Below are 23,498 nucleotides of genomic sequence, written 5' to 3'. Positions count from 1 at the left end.
GAATGCGCGATTTATTGCATTTTTAGCGTTAGAAGCTAAACGATGTGCGTTTTATCATCGAGTTAGGGGGCACGTGGTTTTATTTTTCGCTGTTGTCATACAAATCTAAGATCGAGTCACTGCATGAAAACGAAATAGGAATTAATTCACATAAACTGATGTAAATACTTATCAGAACTGTGGATTCTCACGTCCGGTAAGTGACACGGTCCATAATCCGAATAGTAACATTCTGTTCATTTAACTTTATTTTCCGTAAAGTGATAGCAGCGTTGCAGCCTGCAGGCCCATAATGTAAATGTAATCTGAGCTGTCACTGCTTTCGTCCCGTCGTTCGTTGACATTTTAGCAGATGCCTCTCCCCACCACCAGCTGCCAGTGCGCAGCTTTCCTTGAAATTCACGGTGGATTTAAACAATAGTATTATTTACGCGCACACCAATGCACATAGTTCTTGGGCAGGTGAACAAGTGTTCACCACATAATAATAGTACCTCCTGTGAAGTCAGGACGGGTGGGGTGATTGGGTAAATCGGTATTGTATCTGATATATTTACACATGAAAATAATGTAAATACTGTAGACAAAAATCAGCAGGTAATTGTCAATATTTTGAAACAAGTAGGTAATCAGTAGTTCTGATCTCGAAACATCCAGAGAAATCTCAATGTTAAAATCTGGTGGTTTTCACTGTAATCATATCAATGAAAAAAAAAATTATTTAAAATCAAATATATTACTATATTTTATATATTAATAATTAGGATCAAATAAATGTATTTCAAGTTGTTTACAGTGAAAATTATACAAATAATTGTCTATTCCGTTTTAATGAGGTTAAATATTAAAAATAAAATGAAATATTGAATGTGACAGTGCATATTTATGCTGCCGAGTTATTTATTGTTTGTGATATGTTCTCAGTTAAACGCCTTGGTTCAGCAGTTTAAAGCACTACAGTTGTGTTGGATATGGGACCCACAGCGGTGCACTACACTGGGTGTAAAATATATTGTTTGTTTACATTAAAATTCAAGCACATGCTGCACGATGATAGTAGCGTTTTAACATCAACTTACATGAAACTTTAAAGTAATAAAAATGGAATTATAAAAAGAAATATAATTAATTCATAACAATTATTAAAACAACCATTCTCTGTTATGATCTGAATACTAATTTACTAATACCATATGTTTCTTTTCACGCATTAAACACAATAAACATGACATGATAGTAATGTGTCCAGTATGACTGCTAACATGTGTTTACACACATGCTTTTGTACACTGTGCCCCTAGTTACTGGTGTCTTCGGAAGCTTTGTGCCTTTTAAAAGTGTATCTTTGGTACCAACTGTTCAATTGAATCCCATTCACAATTGCTCACAGTATGCTGCCTTTCAAAATGGCAAGCGCTTTCTCAAAAAAAAAAAAACTAATTTATTTAAGGCAGTGAAATGAACACTTAGTTGTATTATTAACTGACTCGGTTTTATTAAAACTTCTTGACTTGAATGGTATTTTATTTTGTAGGGCTGTTACAGAGACATTCTATACTATACTACTAGTATTGGTCTTTTGAATTAACACATTCATTGTAGACATTTAAAAAGTTCATTTTTGTTGTTTGCTTTGGTAAGGATAACTTGTATAATATTTCGCTATTTTTCTTTGTTACACTATCTAATATTCAGGGACTTTGCAGTCTTATTCTTAATTTTTAAAGGGCCATGTGTCTTTTGTCAGCCCTTATAATTCAAGTAACACTGAGCTAAAATGACTATTGTCTACACTAAATCAACACATGTGAGGAAAGTTTTGAGATGTACATGCTATGTATCACAACAAAAGCATGTATGTACGGATCACTTAGACAGCTGGAAAATAAAACATTGGTCAACCAATGTAATTTTTCGGGTATTTGCATATTTTTATCATAAATATATGCCATATCGAATGATTCGAGCAAAATTTTTCAGTATTACAAAATTTTAAGATTTTCACTGGCTGGCTGGATTCTGCTGAAATTGGAATTTGAAAATAATGAAATTCATGAAAATGAAGGGAATGGTATTGTTGTGCTGATAGTACCACAAGGTCCTTTTGTTTCAGTATTATATAGATTGAAGAAAACCACTAACAAAAACAGTAATTCACATGAGCCACCATATTCTGAATTTAAATATATGGAACCCTGTATAGTCTAAAACACTTCTGTTTGTAATAATAATAATAATAATAATTATGGATTGATATATGATAAATTCTATAAATTCCTAAACAAAAGAACTTCCGGTCAACATATATTCAAATGTTCTTATTCTTACAGGTGTTTCCTGTTCAGTATTCATGATATGTGACAATGAGGATGACATTTTAAATTGATATTTTTATCTCCATTTTAAAATATTAAACTCTTTTTTTTTTTAGAAAGAAAAAATCTTTTAAATTGTCATTATTGTCTTGCATACAGTTTTTCTATAAAGTACAATAAAACAAATTCTGAATTTTTGCAAAAAGAATACAACACCTAGTTGTCTGTTATTTTCTTTAGAATATTCTTTCAATCAACTACACATAAATTCTTTTAACACAAGTCTTACCAAACAATCTATTTATTACTGATACAATTAAGCCTATTTTATTTAAAAGTTGACAATAACAGTTTATTCAGCAAGATCACTATTTGTTTGCCTGAATTGCTTTTCAGTTTTGCAAATTATAAAAATATTAAAGATTGTCATATGGAACAATCTAAAATCACTTTAGCATTGTGATAATTGTGAATAAAAGAAACACATTTTTTATTCTGTCTATTCAGTTATAAAGTCGCTATGACAACACAGCTAATGGTTTTATGCACAACAAACATGGGAAATAACTCTTCAATTAAAAAGGTTATCTTTACTTTACATTATAACTACAGCAGTTTGACAAAATTAGCACTTACCCTTCAGTGATATCCTCTTATCAACCCAGTTATTTATATTCGTTGTTAACAGCTTGTGTCGATGCACTTGTACTTGTATCATGGTAACCCAGTGACTAGTAAATTATTTGTTGCCCAGTTTAATAGTTTTAACTTTGAACATGGAGTTTATTATACTGTGAAAACATGTACCCCAAAACTCAATGTAAATCAGTAAATTTTTAAATCTGGTGTGAGTTGATCATGAGTAGGTATATCAATTTGTGTGAAACTATCTGAAGGCTACACCGACCATCTAATCTGATTGTCCGTCGTCCGTCGTCCGTCGTCGTCGTCCGTGTCAATGTTTTACTTTTTCGACTTCTTCTTGAAAACTACAAGCCTAAATGCTTTGATACTTGGTGTATATGTACCTTGGGTAGACCTCTCTTAGGTTTGTTCATTTCATGTTGATATCTTTAATTCTCTAATTTTGGTGAATATTTTTGTCATTTTTGGTAAAAACTGATATTTTCGACTTCTTGTTAAAAACCGCAAGTGCAATTGCTTTGATACTACATATATAGGTACTACATGTGGACCTCTCTCAGATTTGTTCATTTCGTGATGATATCTTTAATTCTCTAATTTTGGTGAATATTTTTGTCATTTTTGGTAAAAACTGATATTTTCGACTTCTTGTTAAAAACCGCAAGTGCAAATGCTTTGATATTACATATATAGGTACTACATGTGGACCTCTCTCAGATTTGTTCATTTTGTAATGATATCTTTAATTCTCTAATTTTGGTGAATATTTTTGTCATTTTTTGGTGAAAAGTGATATTTTCGACTTCTTGTTAAAAACCGCAAGTCCAATTGCTTTGATACTACATATATAGGTACTACATGTGGACCTCTCTCAGATTTGTTTATTTCGTGATGATATCTTTAATTCTCTAATTTTGGTGAATATTTTTGTCATTTTTGGTAAAAAGTGATATTTTTGACTTTTTGTTAAAAACCGCAAGTCCCATTGCTTTGATATTACATATATAGGTACTACATGTGGACCTCTCTCAGATTTGTTCATTTTGTGATGATATCTTCAATTCTCTAATTTTGGTGAATATTTTTGTCATTTTTGGTAAAAAGTGATATTTTCGACTTCTTGTTAAAAACCGCAAGTCCGATTGCTTTGATATTACATATATAGGTACTACATGTGGACCTCTCTCAGATTTGTTCGTTTTGTGATGATATCTTCAATTCTCTAATTAATTTATTTTGGTGAATATTTTTGTAATTTTTGGTAAAAAGTGATATTTTCGACTTCTTGTTAAAAACTGTAAGTCCGATTGCTTTGATACTATTCATATTGTTCATTTTCTAATGATGTCTTCACTTCTTTAATTGAAATGTGCATTGCTAACAGCGGAGCTATCTCAGCCGATAGGCTGCTTGTTTAAATCTTGTTTTCCAATTACAACTCATAATTGACTAATGCTGCAAAAACTATAAAAAAAAATTAAAAAGTAGTGCAATTGTTGCACTTACTATTGAAAGCCTTCAAAAATGTTATTTTTCCATCATGCACCACAAGTATGGTGCATTTCCTTCTTATTGCCCCTCTGTGAAATCTTCTGTTTTTATTTTTCAGTTTCAGTTCCTATTTTTATCGAATACAACTGTGATGTTATGTATTTCCACTGTTTGTATAAATAACTAAATGACATTCATTCAATTTATCAAAGCTACTTAAAATGTATTTCCATACAAACAAAATGTTGTCCTTTTAATGAAATAATTTAAATTTAAATCCAATCTTTTTTATATAAATCGATCAATTTAAATAACAATGTATTAGACCCTTTTTCACAAAAATTGTTTTTTATATAAATTATTTATAAATGCTTTTAAATTTTGAGTAATGGTTGAAAACAACTTGACTAATCATAACACCTTGCCGGATACATAATGGCTATATACGATTGTATAATCATTTTTGTGTGCTTGGCATTTTTATTGGTCAATCAAGGAAACATACAAAGACTCATTGGATTGAATGAAGGGTGTTTTACAGATATTGTATAGCTATTCAAACACACCTTCATGAAACAGAGTGTAAGTCAATTTTGCTATTTTCTCATTTACAGATTTCTACTTAAACAAATCTCAAAATGAATCGGCAAAGATCGGCGAATGCTGGGATTGATAATAAAGTGTATCGTGAGACGGTTGCAAGAATGCGTCAAGAAGTTTTAGAAAGTAAAGCAGAGACCCAAAAAGTCCAGGACCAATTGAACTGCCTGATACATCTTGTCAAAAGGTAACCAACTTAACAAAGTCTATTAGTAATGATTCTTATCTGTGAATCATGGGAAAACCTACAAATCTGAAAAGAAAATGATATTAAAAAAATTGCTCTTATATAAACACACAAAAAATGCTAAGCGCATGTGCTTCTAATAAAATAAATATAGCATATGTATTTAATAGTAACATATTCCTGTAAAGTCACTAAGGCTCACACATGGCATGTCACAATTTGTATGTGATTTCAATGGGATCTCTGAGTTAACAGTACATTGGCATATAGGAGTAACAATTCAGATGTACAAGCCTTGGTTTTGATTGCAACAGATTGTAAAATTGTTAATTCCCTCCCCTAAGCACCCCAGTGAAAAAATAAAAGATGAATTACATGAATGTTACTTTATTCATTTTTTGACTCTGATTGACCTACCGGTACTTCTTGCATCACATCAACACAGCTACGTTTCCTTCCTTTTTATCAATACTGTAAAATACTCATATTTTGGGTGTTTTGTACAAAATTTATTTTCACTGATTTTTGAAGAGTTGAATGTAAAATACAGGAAAAAAGGTATATTCGCTGGATTTTATTTTCACTGAATCATTCCTTCAGCGAAAATAGTGAAAATGAATTCCAAGCGAAAATAAAGTGTTTTACAGTACTACATTGTAATCTCTTGAAGATTTTAATTGTTGATAAAATGCAATATTGCATCAAGCTAATTTTTTAAAACGATTCAACATTTATTCTGCATTAATCTAGCTAAAATTAATGTTAAAATAAATGCACAGATTTCCTTGAATTTTGCAATGTAGTTTTATTTAATGCTGTTATTTACAAAACCCAAATAAAAATAATGATCATAAAACTACTTTCCACACAAAACACCATGTTTCTATGGTAAAACATTCACAGTCTATTTCAAAATGTGGTGAAAACATCATATTTATGTAAATTATTTGGAAATCAGATCAATACTACCGTAAAATCGGTATTAAAAGTTGCTTTTCTAATAGAAGTCGCACCCATTATTTTTGAACAACTGAGAACCAAAAATTCACAAATCTCTCATATGTGTAGATGCTCTAATAGAAGCCGTATCCCTTCCATTTCATTGTATCATTTTAATAGAAGCTGCGGCTTCTAATACACATTTTACAGTATATATTGTTTTAAAAATGTAAATTTTTGCATAAAATGATTTGTTAAAAAGAAAAACTTGAAAAATTGTAGACTTGTTTTCAAATCAGTAATTATATAACACCTTTTAAACAACAAATTGTGATAAATTTATTAGATTGAATATACCTGTGATTACCCTTGTATGTATATGTTGATTAATATGTGAACCAAACCCACCACCTGGTCTTATTTATTGTATTTTACACAGTGTACATGTACAAGATGTAGGGTCAATATTTTCTTGCAGATAAGCCGTTACGGAGCAACAGTCATTGCTCACATACATAGAATGTTTCAATTACAAAATGGTTATCATTGTCTGTCAAGGAAGAAATATTACAATCTGCTAAAATTCTATTTAAAAATGACATTACACTCAGCTTGCGTTAAATTTCATAAAACTTATATTTTTTAAGCAAGTATCAATGTTATTAATAATGTTAATTTATTTATTGTAGTATGTATGCATGTTTCTAATATGAAATATTTAGGCACACTATACTGTACAGTTTTAATATGAGGAAGTTTTGAAAGCTGGCTACGCTAACTTTAAGCCAGCTTAGAACTAGCAGTCGGCGAAATAACCATTTAAAACTTAATTTTTCTATACGACATGCAGTGAACCCTTACACTATAAATAAAAAAGTAATATGGGCATCGATCAACCATTGGGATTTACGCTTTTCAACCAACCAACCAATGGGAATCGTCCTCTTCACAAAGTGACTCTGCAACCTTTCGTAGAGTGCAATAATCGACGAGTTGCACAATCGCATCGCAGAGTTTTTAGACCCTCATTTTAACATACCTCATACAATGTTCGACTGTACTGTATAGTAAACTGTTTATGCAAACAGGTGGCATTCTGTGAGTACCATACTGTTGGTAGAACATTTTTATGTTTTTTTCTATAATCTTTAATAATTTTGGATAAAATAAACATGATTTTTTTTAGCTACACGTCCTGATAAATATATTGAAAAAAATATGGAGTCATACTGATTTTATTTTGTTTAATATTGATTCCAGTCACTGTGTTTTAAACTGTAATTTATTAATATCATGTCATTTATTATTTTTATCATGTTTTAGGGCATGGCTCGGAGATCAAGCCGCTGCCATTCATGTTGCTAACATTATTGGTAAGTTAAGGCAATCTAGGGGTTAATTGTGTTCTTATACTTTGTAGTAATTAATTAGTAACCATATTAAGCAGACATGGTCTGTGAAATTAGAATTGAATACTCCGATATAAAATATTGTGACTGAGAATATAGTGTATTATTACTGTGATAATTGCCTGGTCGCTGCATGGTAACATATTGTTTACTCAGTGCACTGTAGCATAGCAACCCCTTAAGCATCCTGTGTTCTGTGTCTTTTGATGCCTTTTCTGATGTATGTGTGTTCTGAAATATCACAAATGAGTGTATGGTAATTATTTCCCATCAAAGCTCTTGAATTCTTCTTGGCTTGCAACACCTGAATGGTTTTAATGGTACATTCAAAAAATGCATTTAACAAATATTCGCAAAGATAATTACAAGACTGAGTGCACTTTTCCCTTGACATTAAAATGCATTTGCGTTCTCTTTTTTCTTCACACACAGCTATTTGATGCTGTTATACTTTATCTGTTCATGACTCTATTGAGGGCCAGGGTTGTGATTTACTGTTGCATAACAATAATGTATAATTTTTTTTTTTTTGAGTAATTTGTTTTGATCAGTTACTCTTTCAAAACTGTGAGCCAGCATATGACTCACCATGTAGGTAAAGCTTTATAAACTAAAGAAGTGTTTGTTTTTCCTTCCTTTTTTCGGTTTATTGATTTATCAATGGAGAACACCAACCTTTTGTACTTTTGTAGCTTCGTGAAATTAATAATAATTATTTAAATAATGTTACATAACAATGAACAGATTACTAATTATTAGATATGCTCAGACAACTATCATCATTATTTTATGAGTAAGATTATAATTATACGAATTATAATAATGATAATAACATTATGTTCATTGCTTATAACAGGTGTCGCACCCCCAGACACCGTACCAAAACAAACATTCCATACTGAGATACCATCTACTACATTCATTACACAACCAAAGGTACGTATTTATGTTTGTACACATTATTGCTGCAATTTAGTCATAGATTTTAGATGGTGATATGTTTTTGATAAAAAAAACAAAAAAACATACAGTACCTCTAAGTAAACATATCTGACTATAGTGTGTGCAAGCCAATTGTGACTAGATTTTTTCCTGGAAAGGCAGACTGAACATCGTCTAACCCTAATAGAGGAGAGAAAGTACTTATTATTTCACTACTAGCTGTGCTCTATTTGTAATTGAACATGAATCTGAGAATTTCATTCTGTGTACTGTACTAGTTATTTATTTATTTGCCTGACTCTGTTATCATTTATGTTATGTCAGAGGTATCTGAAAGATGTGTAATCTTCCTATGGTTGTTTGTAGGTTTCATATCTATGGAGGTCACTAGGTTAATGGGGAGTCATGTAATTTGGCAGTGCTCAGAAACAAGAAGTTAATCAAAAATAGTCTATTAAAAATTGATTGCATTACAGAGTGCATCATCACAATTATCAAAGCAGGTTTTATAAATTATGATGAGCAGAGTATGTTGTTTCAATGTGTTCTGAATAATATAGCTAGGAATCATGGAATACCAATTGACCAATGAGAATGTGCTGTTGCAGCACACTGTTTTATTACCCAATAGCATTTATTGCCAGTGGTTACATGTACATCATTACCTACAACCTACGGTATTTTACTGAGCAAGACCCTCTTCTCTTCTTGCAGCCTCGTGCCATCAACAACTGGGCCATGTTGACTATAGGATTACTTAACAAGTTCTATAAACAGTTAGAAAGAGAAGCAGAAGAAGAGGCCAAGAGACACCTAACAACAAGAATAGATTATTTAGAGGAGTTATTGATACACCATAAAAGTATGTTAGGCATTCCAGTTACAATGAAACCCAGATCTGTAGGTGATGTTGATAGAGAATTTATTCAGCAAAGACTGGTGAGTCACAGCGCTAGTTATTAACCATTCGATGCCAAAGTTAATTTTTGTCACCATTCACAAAATAATCCTGCGTAAACTTCTGTATCTTTCATAACTTTTCAAGAGTTTTGATCAACATCTGTAGCCAAAGAGAAATTATGTCCATAGTTCTAAAAGTATGAATGGCACAGAAAGTTTCTATGAATAGGTTATAAAATGAATCAGAAAAACTGGTGTCAACAGGCCATGTGCTTAAAAAACATCATGTAGCAAAATCATTCCAACGGATTGTATCGATACTTTTAGATAATGACGAAATTTACGTACGCAATGCATTGAAAAATATAAAACACTGTTGATAGTATCACACAGTATTCTGACTGGTTAGTGGCATTCCTGACCCATCGGGTAAAGGAACACCTCGGCACATCCACTCATGCTACAAAGTTTATGTATACATGCAGCAGTGTATTTTGTTTTTCATTTACAGCGAGATCAGAAAGTTCGGGAAACAGGAGAAAAAGACAAACATTTAAAAAGGAGGAACCCAGTACACCACCATTTATACCGTCCCGCATCAGGAAAATCAAGTAACGAGAACATTGAGATGGATGCAGAAACAGTAGATTTCTTTGTACATCCACAAAACCAGTCCAAGGTAATGAATCTTCTCATCGTCTGTCATCACATCCATGTTGTGTTTGATATGGATCCTTTGTGATATATATACCATATTTGCTCACACCCTTACGCGAGTGACCATGGAACTATAAAAAAGGGGTTTATAGTTCCATGGAGTGACAAAGGCATGTCTATTGTCAAAATAAGTTATATTAGCTACGTTCTCACACATCTAAAAAACGCTGGTGTTAACACTGTTTTTTTGTTGTGCAAATATTAGATAATCTGCTGAATTGTCTGCTAGCGTTCCCACTTAGTAAAAACATCGGTGTTTGAGAATTGAATGCTGGCCTTCCACCTAAGATTTCAGGTTTTTCATCCCAAAATGGAGGTATGTAAATGTGTCGAAATGGACATAGTGCGAGTGGTTAGTGCTAGTAGCACTAATCCGAAAAAGTACTAGATCTAGTGCTAAAATGGCACTAGATCTAGTACTAAAATGGCACTAGATCTAGTGCTAAAACGGCACTAGATCTAGTACTAAAATGTACATAGTGCGAGTGGCATTGATATCGCGTTGTCAACGACGTCGAGACATCACGTAATTGTCTGAAAATAAATTAATATTTACGTAAAGTTGTTGTATCTTTCATTTATTGGAAATGTGCTACAGTGGGAAAACTGAGTATGTACATGAATGTCATTGTCCACGTGTATCGTAACTAATAGACCTTTGAAACAACGCGATCGGCCGGGAAACTAGCTCCATGGTCAGTGAAACTGCAGGTCGAACTTCGCAATTTTTACAAATTGTGAATAGATACACTGTATGAAATGGTATTGTGTGGAAGTTTGTGTTTTCAACTTCGGCGTATGTAAACTTGTAACTTGTATGTAAATGGTGGAATTCAGCGTTGATTTTTTTTTTTTAAATCGCTGACGTGCCGTTTTATTTCTGGTCGGCGCCACACTCAATGAAAATAGATCTTCGTAAATGAAATTATGATGGCATATATGAACTAAATAAAAAATGTGTATACTGCTAGTCTAAGTCCCGGGTCCCTGTAAAGCTCGGCGGATTTTGTGTGTACGGCGACCTGTGAATGGACCTGTTGCTCAGTACCGCTGGGAACTAGACAGAAAATGAACCGTTGTCTGGTTGTCATGACATTGACCTTTGCGGACATAATCAACCAATGGTAAAAGTGGATTCACGCAATTCTGTTGTTACATTGTGCCATGGCGGTACTAACGGGAAAAAGCCACGACGCTATTGTTTTAGCTTTACCCTGTGATCGTTTGTCAATATTCGTTCACAAACATTGGTCTCGTTAGCTCTTAGCCCCTTTTTACAATGGATTATGCTAATCTCAAGCATTCGGTAATATTCGGAGCATGGAGGTACTAAAGGGTCCACGACGCATCTCAAGTGACCATTTATAAAGCCTGGCTTATTTCCTTTTGTTTCAACACAAGTTAATCCTGATATGGACATTGTCTAGCTCACCTTTGATGTCGATGATAGTTTGCGATTGCTTACACAAGTAACCAGTTAGCGGAATATGATATACCTCGCCGATTTTTTAACGTGACCATATAATATAGAATAGAATAGAATAGAATAATGCTTTATTAATACCGTAAAGAAAGAGTTAACATTTCCTTTTAGGTTTTCAGATTAATAAAGTGTCTAGACACTTTCTCTGCAATGATATTTGTTAGGAGTCCTTAGGATTTTTTGCTGTAGACTCTCGAAATCTTGTTCTTGTTACAGTTGCTAATAATTAAAACATGTAAAATCTGTGAAGTAACAAGTTCGTCTGTTGAATTTCCGGTTGTGAAATGCGTATTTTAACCCTTCACAGCTTTATTCAAGAGCGTGTTTATTGTGACTAGTGTGAATGGGTAAGCCTCGTTTGGACAAAGAGCTGTTATCACTGTAAACAATGTTAAATTATTCTTCTAATGCTCAGTTCATCTTTTGAAAACAACTATTTTTAGATTTGAAAAAAAAATCATGCCATTTCCCTATCAAAATCCAAGCCAAAAGATCGTACTACAACATCGGTAAATCTCTCCGCGTTGCGTTCAATAACATTAACATATTTAAATGAGCTATGGTGATTTGAACACGTTGGCATCATTCAGCATTTTGATTGGTTAATTAGCGATTTGACCTCAACTCATGCAAGAGAAACATGGCGGATACCATACAGCATCGAGCGTTTATATGCGATCGGAATCATTTGCTTACGATGAAACTAAGTTGAATTTTATTTGAATTTCATAACAATTCAACGAATTTATTTTTTGTGCGTTATTATAATCACTACTGAGTAATAATCAACAATTGTCAAACGCAGCATGATCGGATTACGCAACTGATCGTTTGCTACTACGCAATGCAGTTGTGTTTGTTTTTATATGAAACTTCGTTTAAAATATTCTTTCGTTACCAATAAAATAAAAACAAATGTATTTGAAAAATGACACTGGGCGACACTGTAATGACATTTCAGGCAGTCTACTTTTTAATTCAGCAAGAATTATTAATTATTGTTAATTCTGAAATAGTTTCTTTCGTCTTGGGTGGCCCAACTAACGGCGTTGAAAGTCTGCGTAGTTGGATACTTCAATGAAAATAAGTCCCCCAAAAATATTTGATGATTATTTTTTGAAATTTTGAACCCCAAATAAGCGCCCACCAGCCGTGAAATCCCCAGGACGATTTTTCTGATGAGCGAATTTACAGCAGAATCCGGTATTATATAAAGAAAGTATTATTATGGATATCTCACAGATATTGCCGATGTTTTATACTGTTTGTAGTTTGCATATGAAGTGGTTGTTGATGCCCCTCCTATTATTCGACGTCGTTGACAATGCGATAACAATGCCACTCGCACTTAGCCCTGAGTACAGTCCTGTAGGTTGGCCTCCTTCCGCTGATCATTCGGCCCCCACAGTCCTGAGAAGTCGCATAGACCGGGGATTCGACACCCGCCTACAAATTTATGGCGGAGAACCGTTCTGCAGTTTACATGATTGTAACCAGCTAAAACATCTATCGATCAAATCCAGCGATCACAAATACCCTTTTTGTGGCCGAAAAACGAACCTACAGCACTGGAACGTTGGCAAAAACTAGTTTTACGCAACGAAACAACGTTTTGTTTATCAATACGTCAAGAACAAGATGGCGGCGTATACTTTCGGTTGACGTTGGAAAATGTCGATTTGATCGACTAGAGTGGGAAATCTTATGTAATTTCACTTCCAGTTAAGGCATTCAGAATAGTTAGACGTGACGACCTGCTTATTTTTTTAACAGCAAAGCTGAATGCCTCTTAAATCGCCCAATACATTCCTTCACAATAGTGTCGAATCCCTGCTCTATGCGACTTCTCAGGACTGTGGGGGCCGAATGATCAGCGGAAGGAGGCCAACCTACAGGACTGTACTCAGGGCTAACTCGCACTGTGCACATTTTAGCACTAGATCTAGTGCCATTTTTGCGCTAGATCTAGTGCCATTTTTACCACTAGATCTAGTACTTTTTCGGATTAGTGCTACTAGCACTAACCACTCGCACTATGTCCATTTCGACACATTTACATACATGCAAAATGGTATGGTTTTCAGATCTATACCGCTTCTGTTGTTGTGCTCAGTCACTTCTCTGTACTTTATACGTAAAGTTTTGATCTTCTGTTGACATTTTAATGACGTCCTGTCCCTTTTCAGCCGCTTTCTCTGCAATCATAACATATACTCTAGCATCCCTAGACGTTCCGTCCATCATTCTTTGAATATTCGATTCTCTCCATACAGATATCAGTAATCTGGTTTCTTCATCTGACCAGTTCAAAATTCAACCTGTAACCTCTGACGCCATCTTGTGTAATAAATAAGCATAAATAAGTTGGAGATAGAGGGCGTTTGGTCGTCGTATTGTGTTCACATGGCACATTGTGTTGTGCAAGAGCCAGTGTGACAACGGCATTTGGGATCTGGTCCACCCCTTTTACGACGGTATTAAAAACGCCGACGCCACAATGGCGTATTCTGTTTACACACGCATTTTAACATCGTTCTCAAACAAAGGCAACGACTTATTTCGTCCAGTGAGAACACCACTATTTTAAGGATCAAGCATGTAATAAAGGTTGACACACTGCTAGTATGGAGATGTATTTCCTCATTTAATTAAGCCTTGTCTTACTTCAATTATACTACCCTGAATTGAATATACATGCAGTGGCAGCTTTAGAATAACGAAATTGATAGAGTGGTTAGTGCATTGTAGAAATTATTGCAGACAAATATATAGAGATATATCACTACTTTATTGTTGATGGTAGTGGTGGTGGTGAAATTCACAAGTAACATACCTAATTTGAATCTAAACTTCGTTGAGACAAGTGGGATAATTATAGAGACAGATTATCAGTGATATTAAAATTATAATAAATATTTAGATATTTGTTTTTATTTATTTCAGGTTGCTAATGGAAACTCTGATGATAAAATTAGGCATGTTAGTTCAGAGCGATATGTCCAGGTGCACAATTGTTTTATTTTATTTTAACTCTGTTCATGATTGTTTATTTCTTCCATCATAATTTGACATGATGGTAACAGAGAAGTTATTGCAACTTTAAAATATTTTATATACCATATTGCTCTCAGATCTGATTACTTTAGGTTTGAAAACCATGCATATTAATTATCCAGTTTGCCCAATTAGAAAATTTTCGATATCACTGTTGTTCATGTACATCCCATAGCAGCTCCTTTCAGTTCTTGAGTGATCTTGTCCTGATGTGCAGTTTTTTTTGTCATCAAAAATAAACTGCTAATATAATGAATGAATGAATGAATGAATGAATGAATGAATGAATGAATGAATGAATGAATGAATGAATGAATAATTAAATAAATAATTAAATAAATGTACTTATATACCTACATATGCTGTAATATACCATACCATACCATATAAAAATTAAATTAAATGTTTAATTTATTTCCTGTCTGTAGCCTGGTTTGTTTGATACAGGTGACATTATACCAGATAGAAAGGTTGGAAAAAGACCCGCTAGTGCAAAAGTACAGCAGCAATCAGATTCCATGAGAGCCAGACCTAAAAGTGCAGGTAAGAATTTAATCTTTGATTAATCTTTGATTGTTTGTTAAGTTCTCTTCTGTTTCATCACCAGTGACAATCAAAATAATTGTACACCAGCGTTCTGATAAATTCTAGTTCTGTTCGTAGTTTCATCAGACCTTAATTTTTTAAGTTAGTGATCACTATTCTCTTATCACTCCCACAAATTAGGAACCAGAAAAGCTAATTATATCCCTCTAAATCTATAAAATAGCACAGCTCCCCTAATCATTTGTAGTACTATATTCAGGAGAGCCGTTTTTAGCACTTTGACCATTTCAGTTATTTCCTCTTCATGTGGATGCACTTTAATGTGTTGAATATTATATGTTGATATTTCAAGAAAAAATAGTTCCTATATGTCTTGACATTATGATGTTTATCAAAGTTTAAAATTAGGGGTAGTTGAATGTCTATGGAACAAGACAAGGGGGATGATTTTTTATTATTTGTTTTCACGCAACTACTCCACAAAGCACTAAGCTTTCAGATATCTTGATTGAACTTAAATGTTTGCTTTATGTATAATTACACTAATAATGCATCTATTCCACTCTGAATACACAATAACTGACTCCTATATGTAATCCTGTACACCCCTATACTGCAATGGTGCCACCCATCATGACACAGTGTAGTGTAGGTGGTTTATACAAATAGCTTTTATCTGGTCTAATAACTCTGTAATGCTTATGTTCTACTTCCATACATCAAGGACGTCCCTTGCAGCACACTTTTTCTCTCTGCAGTTACATGTATAACTTTAATCTGAATGAAGCCAAATGTAAGCGCTTCTTTTTTTAAAGATCACCTTAAGTATTTTGCAATGTAATACATAGGGTATGCTTTATCTGTTTCAGTGAACATAGTAAATGTTCTATGTGCATGGTATATTCTATCACTGCATGAATACTTTAGTTCTGTTTTTTTTTTTTTAAATATTCACCTGACCCCTGCCCATTGAGATTGATGTGAGGGAAATATTGTGATTTCTATTCTGAAATTTATTTTACCGCTCAGATTGTCTTCTCAAACATATCTACACGATGTGACCATATGCAATGTTATATGGTCTAATCAAAGTTGAAAAGGAAATTCTGACAACATTTGCACATTGTATGTGAACAATGCATTTACCAACCTGGCTGTTCAAAAGTTTACAGTCATCAATTAATTTTAGACTTTTAAATTTGATGTAGATGAATAATGTGAACTGTGTGGTGCGGTGATCATCACCAATAGAAGCCAAAATACAGTTTCAACGTATTTGCCTGCATCAATCCATTGCTATGTTTCCAATCAAAGTCATTGATGTAGAGATAGTTGATGACTACTCATGTCTATTCTACTTCACCCATATATTAATTGTCATCTCCTTGATGTACTTTTGTATAGTGCTTAACATGCAATGTTCCACCTCCCAAAATAGTATTTTGGCTAATATGCATAGTATTATAATATGTTAATTACCACTAGTGTATTCATTGTTATGATAATTAAGCCCTATTATTCATCTATGATTATAAAGTTCGGGGGGAGGGGTCAAATTCCATGCAGGTAAGCAAGTTGATTAGTTATAGTTCCTGTATCCCGCTTCGCCTTAGCATAGTCATTCTATGTTCAGCAAGCGACCTGAACCCGTCTCCAAGCTATCCCAAACACCGGAGGAGAGCCTTGACATGTTGGTATAGCTAGCTGGTATATCATTTTACTGTGTTGTGTCATTGGCATGCTTATCATTGGATCATTAAGTCGATGTTAACATCAGTATAAGCATATCTCTATTAGAAGCACCAACAAGCTAAAAAAAATGCCTTCTTTGTGTGGGTTTATCCATTAAAGTATGACCTATTTTTGTTGATGCTGGTGTCAGTACTGAATATACATGGTGTGTTGCTTATCATACCACAAGCATCAAAGAGAATTAGACTGTAATTTAGTCAAAAATATAACTGTTGTGTTTGTATTGTGTTTTGAATGACATAATGGAATATATCTGTCCGAGTACATCATCCAATCTACCATCTTCTTAACTCTATTTTGTAGCTAATCATGTTATAATCACTAAAATAGTCCTATAGTCTTGCCAGCTATTGCCACATATGTAACTCTCCAAACAACTTGCTACTCTAATGTCTACAAGTAATTTGCAGCATACACAGATGTGACTTTCAGACCCCAAAATTGTGGCGTGCAATTGTTGATAATGTCTGTCTGTCAGCAATCAATTCTGACGAGTCTTAGTATTCTGATATCTTTGTATGTTTTGTTTCTGTTATCAGTGTTACCTAAATCGGAAAGACCACTGAAATACGAAACCACAAGACCCATCTCTGCTAAAGTCAGCTCAACAACAACAGCAAACCGTGCGAAGTCGGCGAAAGGGAACCGAACGAATGAAGAGAAGAAGAAAAAATCTGTCCTTTATTTTCCCGTGGAAACAACCAATCAGTTTGCTCACAATGATACAGTGTCAGACGATCTGAAAAAAGTACAGCAAATGGAAGAGGAATTCCGGCAAAGAGCAAAGGTGCTTCAGCAAAAATTAGGAATATCAAATGATGGGGCAATATAAGTGAGAAGTGGAACAGTATTATGAGCAATTTATACACATAAAAATAGGAATGCCTGAAAAATAGTGCATTCCTCCATAGAGGGCGCTGCACAGAATCAGACGTCACATTACTGTGTGTGCACTTGGTGAATGTAAAGATTATGACATGAATACGGCTGGTACATATTGATTAAGCATAGGTATAAGTAGTCTGATTCAAAGCACTGAAATGAATTGTCCCCTTTGCAGCCTGAACTGTAAGCTATGGTTGCTGAGATTTTTTCCGACTCTGTGCATAGAAATTGATTTTTAAGTCCATTTTAATATAATAAACATTTTATTAATTATTATATAAAAGTAAAAGAACAAATATGCAAGATTTCACTTACATAGACTTATAATAGTATTTGTAATTAGTCCCCGTTCGGACGGAGTCCGAAAACGGGGACTTATGTTTTGCCCTGTGTGCGTCCGTGCGTCCGTGCGTCCGTGATCACCTGTATCTCGAACATGCATGGACCGATTATGTTCAAACTTCACTCATACATCACACATTATATGGGACATATGCACATGCATTTTTTTCATGATCCGATTAACGATAGCCGAATAGCGGCCATTTTAAGGCCGAAAATGCATCAAAATGGCACATTTTCACCATTCCGGACCCGGATCTCAGTTATGCATGGACGGATTTCGTTCAAATTTGGTACATACATTAAACATAATAGGACCTTGATGCACGTCATTTTTTTTTTCGGATCAAGTTCGAAATGGCCGACTGGCGGCCATTTTGTTTTAAAGAATTCAGTTCTGGATCCGTATCAGAGACATGTCTGGATTGATCAAGTTCAAACTTCACACACACAAGGTACATCATGTCACAAATATGTATGTGCATTTGTTTCATGATCCCATTAACGATAGCCAAATGGCGGCCGCTTTAAGGCCGAAAATGCATTGAAATCGCACATTTTCACCATTCCGAACCCGGATCTCAGTTATGCATGGACGGATTTTGTTCAAATTCGGTACTTACATTAAACATAATAGGACCTTGATGCACGTCATTTTTTTTTCAGATCAAGTTCGAAATGGCCGACTGGCGGCCATTTTGTTTTAAAGAATTCAGTTCTGGATCCGTATCCGAGACATGTCTGGATTGATCAAGTTCAAACTTCACACACACAAGGTACATCATGTCACAAATATGTATGTGCATTTGTTTCATGATCCCATTAACGATAGCCAAATGGCGGCCGCTTTAAGGCCGAAAATGCATTGAAATCGCACATTTTCACCATTCCGGACCCGGATCTCAGTTATGCATGGACGGATTTCGTTCAAATTTGGTACATACATTAAACATAATAGGACCTTGATGCACGTCATTTTTTTTTTTCGGATCAAGTTCGAAATGGCCGACTGGCGGCCATTTTCTTAAAGAATTCAGTTCTGGATCCGTATCCAAGACATGTCTGGATTGATCAAGTTCAAACTTCACACACACATGGTGCATCATGTCACAAATAGATATGTGCATTTGTTTCATGATCCGCTTAGCAATAGCTGAATGATGGCCATTTTAAGGCCGAAAATGCATTAAAATCACGTATTTTCACAATTCCAGAACCGGATCTCAGTCATGCATGCATGGATTTTGTTCAGATTTAGTACAATGTGTTGTACATATGCAGGTGCATTTCGGTCATGATCTGCTTTGAATGTAAATGTCACTCAAATATGAACGGAACGGGGACGTGTCATTGACAATGACTTGTTGGTGCCGTAGATTTCATTTCAGACCAAAACAAAAGATGTACCAAACTGAACATATTCGCAGTTGGGAAAACTGATTTGTAAACCCAGGTTTGCTAATGTCATTTTTGATTTCATTTTTCCCATTATAAACGAGTATCGCAATAATTTCTAGTTTTTGTTAAATTATTTCTGAACTTTTTGATATGAAGTTCTCTGAATTGAAAGCCTTTCTACATTCATTAGAGAACAACAGCGCCACCAAGTGTCATGTCTTCCTTGTTTGTTCTCAATCTTCTTCCCTAGGTGAAATCTTTCACAAAGAAGTCATGTGACTTGATTGCAAGAGGTTTGCTAACATTCTACTTTAATTAATCTCCATCAGACTAATTCTGAAAACAGAGACTGGTGTATTGACATCTGTGCATCCATGCACGTGTGTGTGCGCGTCTGTGCCTTCTCACCCGTATCTCAGACATGCCTGGATCAATCCCATTCAAACTTCACACAAACATAATGCATCTTAAAGCGTCACAATCAATGATAACTAAAAACGCAAAGGCTCATGGGTAGATGCTTGTTTGTAAACAATGACACACTATGGCCATCTGACGCATGCGCAGGTGACGACTCCCCCACTTTAAGATACATATGTGCACATGTTCATTTGACCAAATGACAACAATTTTCATACTAATAATTCATATACCGGTAAAGTAAGCATTTCTGCCAATTCGAAAACTGGCTCTCGGCCATACATGGGACATAATGTACAGAATAGGACCCTGATGCACATCATCAAATTTAAAATGTTTGACATTTTGCAATAACAAATTCCATTTTAGAGCTGTATCTCTGTCATACCTTGACTGATTAAATAGAACTTTACACTTGCATTATGTTACACACATTGATAATTGTTTCAAGGTCTTTAAGTTTTGTTTAACGTATTGAACTACATGTAGTGTCACGTCATGACTTGTTAATAATGTGCTATACTATGTTTCCGTCCTTGGTATGGCATATACATTTTTTTTTCCAATACATGTTTATACTGCAAAATTGAGTGATACATTCCATACAGTCAACAAGTAATTTACTTATAATTATATACACAAATAAATGAATAAATTTACATGTTATATTTATGAGATGTATTTTTTTTAAGGACTGTAACATTTTTATTTTGTCTTAAATTTTTTTTTTTATTAAAAATGATAGGTCTTGTCTTTATTAGACAACCATTTTTAAGAAGTATATAGTGCTCCAAATGACGAGAATGTCTTTCCTGTTATATCACTCATTAACATGCAAATTATTTGTTATGTCCCTCATTAACATGCAAACATATATGAAACTCATAAATATGCAATTGTATTTGTTACCGGTACTTGTTGCCAATGTATTTGCGCCACTTATTTACATGCAAAGTTTAGTTGACAAATAACCTGTATCAACCCAACCATCTGGTGGAGTAGGAATACAAGATTAATATACCTGGTGCGTGATCAGCACTTTACTGATTTGGGAGTTTTACAGTTTTATGCTGCATAGGACTTAAATTGGAATAACTAAGCAATTCCGATTTGTGAAGAATTTCTGTAAAAAAAAATGTAGCCTTCAGTTACAAAATAAAGTTATAAAGACCTGAAAATATCAGTGAATGTTTGAAAATAATGCGTTTTTTTGTGTGCACTTTTTGACTCCCAAAGCACATAATGGAAGTCTTTGCTGTTAGTGTGTCTGTATGTGTGTATGTGTGTGTATTTAACAGACCTACCAATTGACTCCCCTCACTATTTTCATAATTTGTATTAATATTAAAATTTAATTGCATTTTCATCACATTTCATTGAAATTTGGTTCATAGATACTCTAGGGGAATACACAGGTATAATTAGTTTAATAATGAAAACATGCATACTGATTATCTAATTTTTTTGGTATCCCCAAAAAATCTGATTTAAATGAACTTGTGATAGAGGTGCCCTGGAACAAATTAGACTGGAAGCAAACCACAAATGTAAAATCAAATGTATATTCTGTAAACTTCAATAATGTGGATCACATTATTTTCACGTTTTACATCTTAAATAGCAGACACATGAGTTACCAAGCATCCTGTTTTAAAGGCTAATTAACATTGACACGTCCAACTACTGTGACACCGCTTCATGCGTTGTATTGCTCATTTGCATGTTAAAACGGGAGGGTCGTCACCTGCGCACGCGCGGGAATTGAGTCCTAAGCGATGATAACAAAGGCGTATGGGTAGACGCTTGTTTGTAAACAACGACACGCTATGGCCATCTGACGCATGCGCAGGTGACGACTCCCCCCGCCGTAACGATTATAATACGTTTTATCTGTACATTTGTATAAAGTGACTACTACATAAAACATGTTCTGATCGTACTGTACTGTACCTTTCAGAAAGTTTGTCTAAAGAAACGACTCGCCATGAGGGTACCTTTCCGTTGTGCGATTCGTGCCTTTGAGCTGGAGAATCTGATACTTAATTGAATCCCAATATGCATACGCTTGAATGAAATCAGACATTGTACTTTATTGGCTGTATCGAAATCCGATAGTACGTTCTTTTTGAAATGTACTTTTTGACAATATTTCTATTTATACCAAATAGTTAAAAATATGTAATTAAAAAAAATCAAACTAATCTGTAAATATATCTGGATTGTTCAAATTAAAGGGTGGTGGTCGTCGCACTGCGCATGTGCGACATTTGTGTTGATAAACATCGACTTTCCCCACAGTGCAATGTGCTTTTCTAATGGAAATTACAAGTTTGAGGTTTGACCTGGGCGCGAATTGAACTAATTACCGCTGGTGACCCTTTTAATACCTTCCAATCACCTAAAAAATGACATAATTAAAGCATGGTGACGTCTCAGTTTGTACTCGTTGTTTTGCGCAACAGTCAAAGTCGCCATCTTTGTTTATATGAGAGTCAGTGAACATATCTTGAGTGGGTTTTATTTAAAAGTATACATTTTCAAGAAGCTGTCATGAGAAAAAAAATACACGTTTTGTGTCACGATTTACTCGAGGAATGAAGTTACGAAAAATATATTTTCGAGTGTGCCAATACAAAATCCGAATGAGGCGCGTGTCCACGAACGATGAATAGGAAACGACTCGCCCTATGAACAAATTGCTATTTTCGGTGGTACAGTGCCCAATGGCATAACTTATTTAATGGTACAATAGTTCAAATCATGCCGTTTCATTATCCTATATCCCAGCTTCACAGAAATGCGCACGTTGCTATGGTTGCATTTGCAGAGAATCATAACTATGGATGGACTGAAAACGAGGTTTATCTTTTCTAGTCAATACTAGTCAAAACTGAATAGCACATTATGCCTGCAAAAAATCGCGTCACGCGTTATAGGAAAAATACAAAACTTTATTTCATTTATAAAATTCAAACATAAATATTCTTTCACAGAATATATGAAAAGAATTCACACGGTCTGTAAATAAATCAATGAATAACTTCGTCTGTAATGTAAATTGAGAAATACATATTGACATACAAGACATAAAATTAGTGCGATTATTGTTATCAAAATATCTAGCAATTATGCTAATCGTGTGAATTCTGACGTTTTGTATCGAGATTGATGTCTCGTTCTGTGCTGATGTCACTAACAGAGTAACTAAGTATGGACATTGTATACTCCCATTTATGCATTAGACAAATAAAAACCGGGGCAGCATGTGTTGACGTCACATAGGTGTATACCTACATAGGTGAAAAGGTGCATATACCGAATAGATATCAAAATATGTCACAGACGTCTGCGATTTTCTATTATGTTCTTTGTGTACACTATCTGTTCCACAAATATCACTAATTAAAAATGCACTTTAGCCTTGCTGTAACCCAAGTAACCGAGTTTCGCGATACCCAGTAGTGCGATACATT

The 23,498-nt window shown here is 34.3% G+C and overlaps 1 protein-coding gene across 1 annotated transcript; it reads left to right on the top strand.

Moving 5' to 3' along the window:
* The first annotated feature begins 107 nt into the window (after positions 1-107).
* LOC100378193 (uncharacterized) lies at positions 108-17,983 on the top strand. Its single transcript, XM_002741528.3, has 9 exons — positions 108-196; positions 5,066-5,238; positions 7,501-7,550; positions 8,443-8,522; positions 9,243-9,467; positions 9,940-10,107; positions 14,572-14,631; positions 15,111-15,225; positions 17,520-17,983. The coding sequence occupies exons 2-9, from the start codon at positions 5,090-5,092 to the stop codon at positions 17,810-17,812; spliced, it is 1,140 nt and encodes a 379-aa protein (XP_002741574.2). The 5' UTR covers positions 108-196; positions 5,066-5,089; the 3' UTR covers positions 17,813-17,983.
* Positions 17,984-23,498: the final 5,515 nt, after the last annotated feature.

The sequence above is a fragment of the Saccoglossus kowalevskii genome, chromosome 6 (genome assembly GCF_978046115.1).
Source record: "Saccoglossus kowalevskii chromosome 6, keSacKowa6.1, whole genome shotgun sequence".
NCBI lineage: Eukaryota > Metazoa > Hemichordata > Enteropneusta > Harrimaniidae > Saccoglossus > Saccoglossus kowalevskii.
This window is presented reverse-complemented; position numbering and strand designations above follow the sequence as displayed.

Bases quoted from the DNA above. Each gene is read 5' to 3' on its own strand.
- LOC100378193 (XM_002741528.3), top strand. From the start codon at position 5,090: ATGAATCGGCAAAGATCGGCGAATGCTGGGATTGATAATAAAGTGTAT. The intron at 5,239-7,500 runs GTAACCAACTTA...ATCATGTTTTAG, and splicing joins CTGATACATCTTGTCAAAAG to GGCATGGCTCGGAGATCAAG. The intron at 10,108-14,571 runs GTAATGAATCTT...TATTTATTTCAG, and splicing joins ATCCACAAAACCAGTCCAAG to GTTGCTAATGGAAACTCTGA.